At 52.7% G+C, this 15019-nt stretch overlaps 1 protein-coding gene across 1 annotated transcript in view; it reads right to left on the reverse strand.

Annotated features, from left to right (window-relative positions):
* Window positions 1-15019, reverse strand: part of Asap2 (ArfGAP with SH3 domain, ankyrin repeat and PH domain 2) — a 107970-nt gene that overhangs the window by 8323 nt on the left and 84628 nt on the right. Inside the window, exons 18-23 of the mRNA XM_013013565.1 lie at window positions 12106-12295; window positions 10245-10330; window positions 8347-8462; window positions 6920-6987; window positions 5542-5655; window positions 3918-4170 (exon numbers count right to left, since the gene is read on the reverse strand). Of these exons, the coding sequence (XP_012869019.1) occupies window positions 3918-4170; window positions 5542-5655; window positions 6920-6987; window positions 8347-8462; window positions 10245-10330; window positions 12106-12295 (827 nt within the window). The remainder of the gene's footprint in view (window positions 1-3917; window positions 4171-5541; window positions 5656-6919; window positions 6988-8346; window positions 8463-10244; window positions 10331-12105; window positions 12296-15019) is intronic.

Consider the following 15019-nt stretch of genomic DNA (forward strand, 5'->3'; position numbering starts at 1 on the left):
GCCTGAGGTGTACTCCATTTGAGCAGGTGGCTGAGAACAGCCAGACCGTGACGATGACTTACACTGGGTGTCCAGTCTGAGGCGGGCACAGGTAAGGGTTTTACTATTATCTGTACTTTATCCACCACAGGCTAAGACCTAACAATGTTCAAGAGGAAGTGTACTCATTACCTCACTCATGTAACTGTAACCCTCTGTATAGTATCTTTACAAAAAAAAAAAAAAAAAAAAAAAAAAAAAAAAAAAAGCTAAGTCCCGGGGTGAGCTTCCTCTGCTCCCCTCCTCCTCTGTGGCCAACAGCAGAGCGCCAGGTGCTCCTTACAGGTGGAAGGTGGCCTGCCAAGATGGGCGCTGAGGCCCAGGCCCCACCGGGGGAGAGAAGTCTTTAGTGTCCAAAAAGGGATCACAGGGTGGGACAGATGAAGAGACTGAGCATATAGTCTTTCCTTTTCCATTTTAAAGGAAGAGTCAAATGGCGGACTACCCCACAGAGGTCATCCGGGGAGTGCCAGGGCGGGAGGCAGGGAAGGAGACAGGCTGCCGGCCCTCGGAAGGTCCCAAGAGCCTCGTGACGCGCGAGCCTGGCTCGCCAGCACTACAGGCTTTTGTTTTTGAACTACTGGAGGAAGCCTCGTGTTCGAGGAGAGGGCGTCATCCTCAGGAAGCAGGACTCCAGGGATGCTGGGCTCGGGCATAGCAGGACGCAGGCAGGGAGGGGGCCAGCACGCTTCTCACTGACCCAGTAAAAGGTACTCAGCTCTGCCGCAAGACCAAGGCTTCTCCCAGGCTTTCAAGGACTTTCAACCACATGCTGGCACTGAGGAAAACACGCCAGGTTGTGATGGACAATAACACTCCCCAAATAGGGAGAGTCATCTCCTGGCTAAAGGAAATGGAAGCTATGGGTAGGTGGGCAATGGAGGATAAATACTGCTTACACGCTTTGTAAGAGATTAGAGTGAGCCACTGGGGAATACCGAGGGTTCTACAGGAGCTTGCAGGGGAGTTGGGAGGGTTGGAGGCCACGGAGGCCGCCGGTGTACCGTTGGGCATCTGTACACCTGCACAGGTATGCAGCCTGGCAGCTGTCTCCCCAGGTGGCTGCCAACAGCGCCAGCGCCCCCTGCCTTCCAGATCTACACAGCCCACTGGCAAGAAAGGAAAAGGAAAAAAACGTACTGGTAGATGTCACACGAAGAGGGGGCAGCGGTGGGTGGACAGCTGGCGGATCTGACGAAGATCGCTGCCTGCTTACAGCGCCCACACCTACAGAGTTTGTCTTCCACAAGGTGTTAGCTGAGGAGGAGGCTGTCTGAACTAAACCCACACGCACGCACACACGCAAACACACGCATGCACACACACGCATGCACACACACAGAACAAAAACAGAAACAAAACACTGCGTTATTGATCCTCTAGCTTACAAGAAGGTCAATATGACCCTTCTAGAACAGCAAATAGAACCCTGAACCTTCCTTTTGTCTCACGTTATCTGGAAGGCAGACACTGATAACACACTAAACCAAAGATGCCACTGAGAACCTTCTCGCTGGCTTTTTCAGTTTAATGGTAAACATTTTCGATTCCTGATCTTGTTTCTCAAACTCACTATTCGAAAAGAGGAATAAATCACAACAGGTGTTCCCCCTGAGCACCATGTTTGGGGCCCATGCAACTCGCGCTCACCCTACCCACCCGGAGCATACTTCCAGGGGATCACGTGGAAGGCGCCCAGGTGTCTCCAGCGCAGGTCCCTGGGGGGCGAGGGACCAGGCACGAGGAGACTTGTGCTCTCTCGACTGCCTCCCAACATTTCTGGCTAGAGGTTGGCACAGATGACCCAGCAGGTTCATGGCCCATAAATGAGACGAGACTTCCCTGGTCACAGTCCTTCCTCTGCCACACGAAGCCCTGAGCTTTCTCACTCAGTGTGCTCTCCACGCAGATGACAGCTGTGACCCAGTTCCACAGCTGTGCACAGGGGCAGGTGGGGGACAGGGCGAGCCCGGTGTGCAAACAGGCCACACCCACCCAGGCCAGGCACTGGTCAGGAGAGAACCTGTGCACCCTCTCCAAGTCTGGACTTGGTGTGGGGGACACAGAAGGAGGGCAGGGGTGCAATCTACTTCATCTCAAGAAGAAGTAATGCTAAGCCAGGCACTGGTGGTACATGCCTGTAATCCTAGCTACACAGGAGGCTGAGATCTGAGGATTGCAGTTCAAAGCCAGCCCATGCAGGAAAGTCTGTGAGACTCTTATCTCCAATAAGCTAGTCAGAAAAAGTCAGAAGTGGTGCTGTGGCTCAAGTAGTAGAGCACCATCCTTGAGTAAAAAGCAGCCTAGGCCCAGAGTTCCAACCCCAGGACCGGTAAAAAGAAAAAGGAAAAAGAAAAAGAAAGAAAGCTAAAGAGAAGAATGGCAAAAAGAATAAGAAACTTCAGACTCTAATTCCAGGAAGTCAAGGCGAAGAGCTTCTGTTCCCTCTTAAACCATCCAAACGCAAAACCAAGTCTCTCCTCCACAATCGGCCACACAGGGCGCTGCCAAGCACAAGATGCCCTGTCTACTTAACTCAGGCCCTTCACCACTGACCCCCATCTCCAAGAGCAGGGGGAAGAGTCAGGGAGAGGCCCTCTAGGACCTGCACTGCCCTGGCCAGCCCGGAGAAGGGGAGTCGAGGACGAGCCTGCCTTCCTTGTCCAGGATGGCCTCGGCAGGCCCAGGCATGGAGCGGAGAGTACGGACGGGGCTTGGTGCCTGCTCTGTGTGTGCTCTTGAGGCTGCTGGTGCAGTGCCCCGCAGGGCAGGATGGTCATGACTCCCCTGGGCCCAAGTACTTGGGCAGAGCCTTGAAATAGCCAGGCAGCAGGGCAGGGACTTGGGCAATGTGAGAGCACACAGCCGCTCACCCTCCAGCTGCTCTTCCAGCCAAGACCTCACTCCCCTTCCCAAATTTCAGAGGCAGCCTGAGAACCATTCGTGCTGAGACTTCTACACCATCAGCAGCTCACAACAGCCATGGCGCTGGGGCCCAGCTCTGCAGAGGCTCTTGTCCTTTCCAGGTCCCCGACAAAGCCTGAGCAACCCCCTCCTTGCCCCAGAAAGTCCCAAGGACCACTGCTTGGAACCCGAGGCTCCGTGGCCAGCTGAGCTTCACTACTGGATCAACTTCTTAACTTGTCCATGTCTGTAAAACGTTTCTGAGCAACCCCCTCCTTGCCCCAGAAAGTCCCAAGGACCAATGCTTGGAACCCGAGGCTCCGTGGCCAGCTGAGCTTCACTACTGGATCAACTTCTTAACTTGTCCATGTCTGTAAAACGTTTCTATATCTGTAACAACAACAACAAAATCCCTGCTGAACTTGAACCGTTTGGACAGAACAACCGAGTACAGCCAGCTTTCTGAATTGAAAAGCATCAGAAAGGCCTGCAGGACAATTTTGCTTTTCACAGTGAAGCTGAGCACTGCTCTCGGAATGAGTATCTCTTTCTTCTTCATTTCACCTGGATCAATAGAGATAAGAAGTAGCTGCAGATTCCACAGCAGCCCCAGACGCAGCAGGAGAAGAGAACAGGAGACATCAAGACATGAGGAGGATAGCAAGTTGGAAAGGTAGGGAGACTGAGACCCTGCTGCTCCAAACCACATGCTGCCCTGGCTTGCAGGTGTAGCTCTGCGTGAACTAGACCACAACCTCTGCCACAGAAGAATGCACCAACATCTCCACAATGTTGGCATCATAGGAATAAAGGATTCCTATACGAAGAAATGGATCCCATACACAAACAAAGTAACTACAAGATAAATAACCTAAATGTCACCTAGTTTGGGGTGAAGCCGCTATAACCCCCCCACCCCAAAAGCTCACAACCAATCCTTCCACCTGTTCACAGGGGACCACTAAGTTGCATACCTTTGCCAAGGTTCCTGGGTGGGAGTGGGGGGGCGCTGGTGGTGCTGGGGGCGGTGGGCTGGGATGGAGGCGGGCTGCTGCTGAGGATGGCCCCGTAGGTCTCATTCTGCAGGATGCTGGGCACAAAGCCCCTCGGCTTGTCCTTGGCAAGGTTTGCGGCATCTCTGGCCAAAGACCCAGCACTGGGCTGGAGCTGGCTGGACCCCAGCTGGTAGAAGCTCACCGGCCGGTCCTCCCGCCGATTGGGACTTGGCTACAAGAAAGTGGAGCAAAGTTGTGAGATGGAGATATGGCTTCTGGCTGTGAAAAACAGTCACACGTACAACACTCAGACACACATCTTATCACACGCACACCTCATGTGAGCCACTTCTGCTCAGCCTGGGCTCGTTTAAACTCTTAATTGGGACTTAAACTGCTGCATGAGAGCCACAGATTTTAAAGGCACACTCTTCTTGCCTCTTGTAATTCACACACACACACACACAAAGCCTGGACATACAACTGTCCACTCAGGATTTCAGAGAGAATCCATTCCATCTCAATAGCCAGAGCTCTCCCCACTTACCTGTGCTCTGTCCCAAGACCTCCTTCCAAACACACTGCCTTGTGTTTCAGGTTTTAGGTACAGGCGGCTCTATCCCACTAGCCACACGCAACCTCCAACTTACTCAGGGCACATCAATGTTTCCTCCCGCCTTCCCATGAACTCTGGAGCTTCCTCTAACCCGGGAGACAGCAAATCCTAGCCTCTGGGCCCCCCACAGCCTCCAAAACAAGGGTTTCAAGGAGCCACAGCCTGCCCATCATTTCATACTGTCTGTGGCTGCTTTTGAGCCATTCTGGGTGAGTAACTGTAATAAAAACAGAAGTTTGCTAGGCACAGTGGCTCATGTCTGCAATCCTAGCTATTCAGAAGGCTGAGATCTGAGGATTGTGGTTTGAAGCAGTCTGAGTAGACTCTTATTTCCAATTAACCACCAGAAAACGGAAGTGCTGCTGTGGCTCAAAGAGTGAGAAAGCTCAGGGACAATGCCAAGGCCCTGTGTTCAAGCCAGCATGAGGTCCTGAGTTCAATCCCCAATACCACAATAAACAAATACCCCGAAAAGTTACACTTAGAATCTAAAACATTTACTACCTGGCCCTTTAAGAGAATGCTCACCCCAGCTCTACCAAAAGGTTGTGCTCCTCACTGGAAAGTGATGCACAGAGCCACAACGCAGTAACTCAGATCCCATTCCCATTTGAAACATCCGCTTCAGAGTATGAACTACGAGCTGGACGCCAATTGACTTAACCTTGCTGACCTCACCTCCATTATGCTAAATGGGCTTCCCTTCCCCGGCTTCTCCTCTCCTGAGGTGTCAAAGGCCTTCACTTTCACTCAGGGCAAAGGCCGGCCGTGCCTATGACTACTACATAGTAGCCGTTCCTCACAAGAGCTGGAGGCAGCAGGGAACACGGGGGACAGATGAACCCCAAACCTACTGAGGTCAATGAACACACAAAGTGCCCTGACTGCCTTTTCTATAAAACAGCTTCTGCCTTCCTTGCAGGCCGGGACCCAGCTTACTCCAAACAAAGCTCAGCAAACTGCTTACTGGGGGACCCCTGCACACACCTGTAATTTCTCGTCCACATCATCATCACTCTCGTCCAGGTCCTCGTGAAGGAGTCGCCATTCGTATTCAACATGCACGTGAGAATTAAACCTTCCGGACAAGGCCTGGGTCAGCTGCGGGGAGGAGAAACAGGCACGGCTACTACCCATGTAGTTAGTCATCCAGGCGGGGTGGGTACCCACAGGGAGGCCAGACCCACAGAGGCCTAAGGCCAGGGAGGAGGGTCCGGCAAGAAGGCAATTCTGTCCAAGGCAAGCTCATTTGAATCCTTGGGTCTCGGGGAAGCCCTCCTGCCAAGTCACTCACAGGACAACCTTGACATTCAGACCCATAAAGCCAGCAAGTGCTTTGTAAACTGTAAAGAACTGTGCACAGGCAAGGGGGATTTGGGACCCAGAGGGCGGCCACCCGTCCAGAAGCATTGGGGGAAGGAATACGTTCACTGTTAACTCAGCCTTCTGTGACATTAGCCAAAGAAAATAAGAAAATTAAGCCCTACAGAAAATGATATGAGTGACTATGTCCTCTATTCACCCAAGGAAGTAAATAGCCACTTCCATTCTGAATGTGCAGAAGTTAATTCATTACATTCAGTGTAGAAGGTCACCATACAGTTTTAAGTTCCTTAGAGCCACAAAGTAACTCTATGACGTTGGGGAAGATCATTCGTCACCCCTTTCTGTGTCTGCTGACTCATCTGTACAATGGGGACACCACAGAAACTATGTCATGATCACAAAGACTGAATGAGTTCACGGGAAGTGTCTAGGATAGTATCTGTTACTCATCCTACACTTGTACAGCATTTATTATTAATAGTTCTATTGACTGGGCACTCATGTTGGGCCAATTACTTTACAGAGCTCAACAGTAATTCTCGCAACCACCTTTGCAGAGCAATGGAAGTGACTAGATTCACAAGCGAGAACAGCTGGGGGTATGGATGTGCAGTGGGCACAGCATCCTGCGAACCCAGCCCTGCCCACCCAGGAGCTCCTGGAGGCTGATTGCACCATGCACACCATCTCTCTTCACACAGAACAGAAGAGGAGGATGCCAGGAGACCACAGGGTTTCTGGTGAAGGAACAAAATCGGAAGGCCAGCCTGGCATGCGATAAAGAGCCCGCACTCGGGGTGCCTGAGCACAGGAGGTGGCTGGCTGCTCAGCCTCTGTTCGATTTGCTACACATATAACTCAAGTTCAAATCTCACCACCAGGGGGAGCGCCTGCTCTGCAGACTTCCTGTTCCTTTTCCTCAGGTCAGATGCTTACTTAGCTTGTCCCACCCTGGAGATCTGCTCCTGAGCCAAGGCTGGAGGAAACCCTCCCCCTGGAGGGGGGGCCTTCACTGCCGCTGCAAACAGCAGGGACTCACCAGCTCCTCGCAGTGCTCGTGCCTGAGGCGCTTGGCAATGTCCAGGGGCGTCTCTCCTGACTCATTTGCTAGATGTCGAGAGGAAAGGAGACAAGGCAAAGCCCAGTATTATGGTCTGGCTACGAAATGTCCCTGTGTACCGCAGACTTGGTCCCCTGCAGGTGGCAGTGCTGAGCAGTGACAGCTGATCAGGTGCCAGCAGGACAGGAGGAGGAAGTAGGTCACCGGGTGCGCTATTAAAGGGTGTGTCTCCCCTCCCCGCCTCACCCCCTGCTTCCTGGCTGCCATGAGCGCAGCCTCCTCCTCCTCACGCGCCTCCACCCTGCCCCTGCCTCACCCCAAGCCCAGAGCAATGGAGCCAGCTGCCCTTGAAGAAACCTCGGAGCCAACACAAATCTTTCTTCCAAGAAGTTGCTTTTCTCAAGTATTCTGTCAGTTACCTAACGCCAACCAGCCCACCTGGCACGGGTGTGCTCTCTACAGCCAATCTGGCTAAGATACAGTAACGCAGTGCTACAAGAAACTGAGCAAAATTCATGAAATCCACTTGGTGTGACCAGGGCAAGGCTGCTGGGGTCTTGTGACTGCGCAGGACACAGCTAAGTAGAGAAGCTCTGATTTTAAAAAATGGGCTTTGAGCTGGTTCAGGAAATAATACTGCTGCAGCAGCAGTAACTAAAATCAATGTCTAAACTACAGGCTGGCCCCAGCCACTCACCAAGAGCAGGGACCCTGGCCCGTGCACCTGAATGAAATGAACCTTTATGCAGCCTATCCATTTGAAACCTGTGTTTTCTTCTACGTAAGTCTCCTTCGATGAGGGATGATTATTAACTTAAAAAAATTTATGGTTATTATAAGGGTGACATACAGAGGGGTTACAGTTACACAAATCAGGTAATGAGTAGAGTTCTTTTTGGACAGTGTCATCCCTCCCTCATGATTATTAATTTTTAAAAGAAGCACAGCTTTCAGGAAAACGTATGTCTTTTTCTACTCTTTCCCCTTTGAACAACAGTTCTCCCCAAATACTTCCTCAGGAACCAACAGATGCTGGATGCCTGGTCACACTGCCTCACCACAGGCCCTAGGAAGGGACAAAGCCAGGCAAGATCAGGGTCCCTCATGTGTCAATAAATGGAGGGGCAGGAACAGTTATCTCCCCCAAGTAAGCCATCTAAAACCCAAAGCTAAGGAAGGGCTCAGTGGGATCTCAAGAGTTGGTGAGGTTACCACTCCCAGCATCATCGAGGTTTGCCCCATCAGCTCGGCTCCTCACCCCGGCCTGGCCTTCCTGAGCAGACAAAGTCTATGCCACAGACAAAGGGCACTGCTTGTCAAACACAGGCTCAGGAGTCCTACAGGACAGGCAAGGAGTGGACCAGGGTGGCCCACGTCCACACTGTGGGTGCGGCCAGGCCACTCACCTATCTCGATGGAAGCCTTTCCCCGTAGGAGCAGCTTCAGGCACTCAGCATTGTCGGTCAGGCAGCAGTAGTGCAGGGCGGTGCTGCCCTTGCCTGTCTGCTTATCCAGATTCCCACTGCCAGCACAGAGACAGAGACAGAAGACACAGTCACAGATCAGAGGGCTGGGTGCTGTCCTAACAGGAAAGGGAATGTGGGCCTGTGCATGAGACAGGCCGCCAGCACTCAGAGCCCCTGAGTGGAGAGTGCTCTAACTGGTCCCCACCCAGGGTGAGGCAAGCCACCGTCCATCCCCCATGTGGGGCCCCGGCCTGCCTGTGTGGCTGAGCTGCTGCTGAGCAGAGGCTGGGAGGCAGCTGCCCAGGAAAGCCTGGGACTTGGCTTCTTCCCCTTCACCCGCAGTGTGGGACGCTGTGCTCACCGCCCAGCCTGCTCCACCAGAGGACAGGCCACACCTTTTTTCAGTTTTTTTTTTTTGTTGTTGTTGTTTTGTTGTCAGTCATGGGGCTTGAACTCTGGGCCTGGGCACTGTCCTTGAGCTCTTCAGCTCGAGGCTAATGCTCTACCACTTGAGCCACAGCACCACTTCCAGTTTTCTGGTGGTTAACTGGAAATGAGTCTCATGGACTTTCGTGCCCAGGCTGGCTTTGAACTGGGATCCTCAGATCTCAGCCTCCTGAGTAGCTAGGATTACAGGCACTTTTTTTTTTCAGTTTATTAATTAATGTTCCCACCAGGGAGGGATAAGCCACTTTTCCAGTCTAGAGTCCGGTGGCTGCTTCAAACCTACGGCATGGAATGGTCCGAGTGGGAAGGAGACTTCAAAAGATTCTCATACCTAATAAAGAATAAGCTAGATTACCCCTTCAGACCGCATGCACTCGCAGCTGTGAATCGGCTGGCCTTGCACAGTGCCACTGGCCCTGAGGGACAGAAGGTCTTGTACCCTAGACAGACAAGCGGACGCAGAAGTGACCAATGTCCCTGCAGGAGAACCTGCCACGGCGTGGTGTCAGGAAAAGCACTCCTTTCCACGCTTCTAATTGGGGGGGATATTTTGGCCTCTATAGCTAAGCTATTCTCCCCAGCCCAAGTCAACTTTTCTAGTCCATTCTCTACTGCTATCCCTTCTATCCAGAATTGTCCTTTACTGTCTCCCACTCTGAAGAATGTATATGAAGGGGAGGCAGGAATATTTACCAAATGTCCACACAGCCCTTGTCATCTTTTCTGCGGTGCCGAGGAGGGAACCCAGGACTTTTAGCACTGGTAGATGTTAGCCAGCCCCTCTCCAAACCATGATCAGGGAGTCACAATGAGCATGGAGGGTCCTGAAGTCTGGCCTCAGCTCGCCCAGGCAGGGAGCATGCACGAAGCAGCCCATCTCCAACAACAGGGCGTCCTGGCCTGTGACAGGCTGAGCACACCTCAGAAGGCCTCTTCTGGTCAAAGCACAGCGCAAGCTTCCTAGCCCAAAGGGCCCATAAGCCGGTGGTCTGGGTTAGTTCTCTGCCCTGGACCAGTGGCTAATGCATGGATCTTTAGTACTGCCACCCACAGCCTGAGACATCCTGCTGGGAATAAGGGCCCTGGCCCAGGTGGTGCCAAACAGGGCCTGCTTTCCCGGCTCAGCATTCCCCAGCAGTGGCTCTGTCATTCCAGAGTCCCACATCCTTGCAAGATACCAACCACACAGAGTCCTGCCCTCCCACTGCTGGGCTTTGGGAGGGCGGTGATGGAACGCCTCCCACCTGGCGGCACGGTTTTTGTCCTGTGATCCATGTATCCCCCAAATATGTGAGCATCTTGGCAATCCTGTTCACGTAGCAGAGAGTGCCTACCCCCTTCCTCGGAAGTCTCAGGGAGCTAGAATACGTGCCCCCTTCGTTTACACCCACCTGTTCTGAACCAGGAAGTCCACGATGTGAAGCGAAGTGCGGTCCACGGACCTGACAGCAAGGTGGAGAGCCGTCTCGTCCGGCTCCTGGAAAACAAGCCAAGACACTGAAGAGTTCAGCGGGGCTCTCCAGCAGGACCACAAAGTGAAACCGTACGCCTGATCTCCTCTCCCAAAGCCTCATCCCTACGGAGTACCCCTTAGCCTCCACAGACCACCCAAAAGGGGAAAATTAGTCTGACCTGACTCCTTATTCCAAGGAAAATAAGAGAGAAATCCAGGGGCTTCGCAGCCCAGCCCTTTCGGTCACTACGCCCCCGTCCCTGCATCAATGGTATGAGGTGTTGCTTACAAGTAAATGTCCTATTCAAAGCATCCAGAAGGTTTCCCCAGGCCTCCTACACTCCAATTCCTCTACCTGCTGCTGGAGTAAAAGAAATGTGTTTTTAAAACAGGTTCAGGCTTTTTATTCTGAATTAACAGAGCAGGATGTGGATGTGAACGCCACGCAGCTCTGAAGGCACGCTTGGTAAATGACAAACGGAGGTTGCTGCAGGCAGGCAAGTAGGTTGAGAAAGGAAAGGCACAGGAAGCATGGGCAGGGTGAGCTGACGCCTCTCCATCAACCCAGCCGCTCTGTCCTCTGGCACAATGCTGGGCACGCTCCACCTGGACGGTGGGCTTGCATTCTCCCCAGAGAGGGGGAGGAACAGAACCCTGGAACCTGCGAGGCACTGGCCCACAGCTGGGAGGGGTGTGCCAGCCAGCGGGAGAAAGATGCTGCTGCTCCATGCTGTCCTCTCCGCAGAGTTTGGCACAGGGCTGAGAGGACTCAGCTGAGCACAAATGAGGGATAAAACTAGTCCTAGGAACTTAGCCCTGGGAGATGCTGGGCACTGAGTGCATGCCTGTGGGGAATGTGGAGGAGCAGCTCCTTGGGACTGCTGCTTTACTGCAGACCTATTCCCGAGTCCCCGCAGGATGCTGGGGCGGTTCCCCAAGCCCCTCTGGAGACAGCCCAGGGACAGGTGGAAGGAGAGCCCGTCAGGGTCCTCCCTCACCGCAGGGCCCCTTGCTCCAAGGCTCACTGTGATCAGGCTCCCCGTACAAGCGTGAGGCCCCCCTAAACCTGCTCATGGAAGAGTGCTCCCTCTCGGGCCCACAGCCTCTGAGAAAGCAGCTTCCCCTCAGCCTCAGGACGAGCTGCCTTTCCAGCCTGGCATCACACTTGTGGCTTAAGAATAAACGCACACATGAAAGTTCTGCTCTTCCTGGGGGTCTGGCCACCCCACAGTGACTGCAGTTAATACTAACGGACGATTCCAAAATACACCGCACTTAAGAATGGATTTAAAGTGTGCTCACCATAAAAAAGTCAAGTACTTGAGGTATATTACTTGATAGACTGGTTGCCCGACTTGGGACCTATCACCCCACCACACTGTATCCCATAAATAAGTGTACAGGTTGAGCATCTCTAATCCCAAAAGCTCTAGGCCCTCCCAAAAATGTTCCAAAATCCAAAACTTGAGCGCTGAGGACACACGTGGCAAACTCCACGCCTGAACTAAGAAGCGTGGCAATGACAGTACAGGAACCTACAGTCATTGTACAAAGATGACCTTCGTGCCATGCGAGCAAAGCGCACATGGAACACAGGAGTTCAGAGGAGGAAAAAGATCTAAAACATTGGTGGTCGCAAGCTTTTAGGCTAAGTATGCTCAACCTGTGGGATTATTTGGGAATGAATAACCAAACGAAAAAGAAGCCACCAGTGGCGTCTCTGGGGGAATCAGATGACGGACTGCACTGCCGCGGCCCCGCCCCCATCCTTCACGTACACACGCAGCAGCCATGCTTACATGTCCATTAGCCAGAGGGATTTTTTCCGTAAGGTCCACGCCATCAGCATAAGCCTGGAGTAATCCAAAAATGTCTCTGGTTTTCACAGCCTCACAAAGGCTGTGGAGCTTCGCCGCGTTATCCGCGTGCTTCTTCCGCGAGTATCTCCTCTCAATGTACTTGGCCACAATGTAGCCCTTCCTGGTGTTCCTGAAACCAGAAGGGATGGCCGGGTAAATCATGAAGACCCCGTCCGCGATCCACCCAGCATCTCCTCTCATCTACAGCCACCTCAGAAACCCTGCCCACGCTCCTCGGCCACGCCGGGGGCCACACAGAATGGCCCCATTCCAGGGCCGCAGCATCTATACACCAAGGCCCCCAGGATGCCTCAGGTCTCCATGTTCTCAGCCTGCGCAGCGGTCCTGGGCATCACTCAGTTAAGTCATAAGGCAGCCAGCAGAGACGATTTCCTCACGTTCTGCCTGCCTGCCATAGCCCCACCTGAAGTCCTGAGCTCCGTCCCCACCACGCTGCACTTGGAGGCCTTTCTTACCTCCATCTTCTTCTGGGCATGCTCTGTTGTGGCCCACGCCCCTCCCACAGCCATCCCTGGGCTGGCCAGGCACTCTGCTCCAGCCTCCTCCTGCTGGCCTCCCTGCCCACCCAACAGGGCCCGCGCCTTGTGGACACCATGCCTGGCATGAAAGGTGCTTACTGTCACGTGAGCCAACTCTACTGTCTTCTTTTTCTGGTCTTTAAATGGCATCATGTCTACTGGCCATTCTTATTTCCTCTTCAGAGAAGTCATTCTTCACGTCTTTAGCCCATTTATTAATGGGGCATCTGTTTCTTTGAGGATTTGTTTTTGGGGAATTTAATTTTTTGAGTTCTAATAATATTTTAGACGAGGCCCTTGTATAGCTAGTGAAGATCTCCCAATCCGTAGGCTTTCCGTTGTATGGCTAGTGAAGATCACCCAATCCGTGGGCTTTCTATTGATTTTGCTAGCTATGTCCTTTTCCATGCAGAAGTTCTACAGTTTCATGCAATCCCATTTGTCCAATCTTTGATTTGTTGTGTTTCTGGGTCTTTATTAAGAAAATGACGGCCTGTGCCAAGGAGCCCTAGAGTTTCTCCTATTCTTTCCTGTAATGTTTTCAGGGTGTCTGCTTTTGCTTTGAGGTCTTTGATCCATTTGGAGTTGATTCTGGTGCAGGGTGATATATAAGGACCTAACTTTAGTTTTCTACAGGAAGAGCCATTGCAACAATGATACTCACAGGACACTATGTTGGCAATGAACTTTACAACTGGGGGGGGGGGGGGGGAGAAGGGGGGGGAGGAAAGGATATTAGGAGAACAAAGGAGGGGTAACAACACTCAACAAGAAATGTACTCATTACCTTACTCATGTAACTGTAACCCCCCCCCGTACAGCATCTTTACAATAAAATAATTTTTTTATGACATTGTACTCAGACTCTACCCTACTTAAAGAACTTGAATGGGGGGCAGAAGGGGGTATGGAGGCGTCAGGATTCAAATCCCACTCTCACTGAGTATTGATAGTTTGAACTTTAAACAGATTTTATTCTCTTACGGCTTTAAGTCTTCTTATTTGTGAAAATGTGTGTGGTGGGTCCTTACAGTGACTGAAGCGGTGAGTTAACCTAGGTAGAACGTTCAATAGCATCTTTAGACTGCGAAGTGCTAGGACTGATGCTTTGCAATTCCAATGACAGGAAAACAGGCACAGGAAGTTCTAAAGAACCTACGAGTCAGAAATGTCAGGGAATAACTCCAGCTGCCACTATCTGAGGAATGGACAAAGGGCCTGAGCTGCCCGCAGGTGACAGTCCATGCTGACATTGCAGTCAGTAGACCCTAGGATTCTACCATGTCCCACTATGTTACTGTGGCACGTGGGGGGACTCTTCACCTGTGGGTGAGTGTCGTGGACCCGTACGGCCACCGGATCGGGGCTGTGGCAGAACTGAGGCAGTGAGCACAGCGTTCTGAGGCCACCAGCTCCACCTCCCATGGATGTCCTTGTGAATGAAGAAACGCTCGGGTGGCCAGGTGCACAGGAACTGGTCAGTCCTTCTCAGTTCAGGCCCCGCTCACGTCCCCGACACCAGGGTTGAGCCCACCTCAGCTGTTTTGACGCCGCTCACTCACAAAGCCCTCAGTAGTGCGGGGACACAGCGGCTGTGCACTGGATTCAAGCGTGGGCAACTCTAGGTTTTCAGGCAAGGAGAGGAGAGGGGAGGGGACTCTAGCCCTGCGTTCTAGAGAAGCAGGACTGGCCTCCACCTGATGCACCAGGCAGCCAGCCCTGCACCTCTCCTTTCTGCCCTCCAGGCTCAGGGGAAAAGTGGTGGGAATGCTCCTCTGCCTCCTCACCAAGTCCCTGCTGTAGTACTTTTTTTTTTTTTTGGGGGGTCCGGTCGTGGGGCCTGAACTCTGGGCCTGGGCGCTGTCCTTCAGCTCTTCAGCTCAAGGCTAGCGCTCTACCACTTGAGTCACAGCGCCGCTTCCGGCTTTTTTCTTTTTGCTTATGTGGTGCTGAGGAATCGAACCCAGGGCCTTGAGCATGCAAGGCAAGCGCTCTACCACTGAGCCACCTTCCCAGCCCTGTAGTACTTTTTTAACCCTGAGCCTCAGACCACACAGGATTTGAAGATGTAGATATTCTGTTCCCAGAAGCCAGGATCTGGGGGTTGGGCCAGGCAATCTGGGACTCTCAGTGCTCACGGAAGGTTGAGAGCCACTCCCCCAATACCCCTCCTCTCCAGAGGTGAGACCTACACACTGCAAACACACCCACTCCTGCTGGCTGCGTCCCTCACAGGCCTGGGCTGCTGGTGCAGCTGTGGACTTTCCTATCCCTGCCCCAGGTCTGTGTTGAAAAACCTGCTCTCCCCCAGTGAG

This window comes from Dipodomys ordii, unplaced genomic scaffold (genome assembly GCF_000151885.1).
Source record: "Dipodomys ordii isolate 6190 unplaced genomic scaffold, Dord_2.0 Scaffold20, whole genome shotgun sequence".
Classification (NCBI taxonomy): domain Eukaryota; kingdom Metazoa; phylum Chordata; class Mammalia; order Rodentia; family Heteromyidae; genus Dipodomys; species Dipodomys ordii.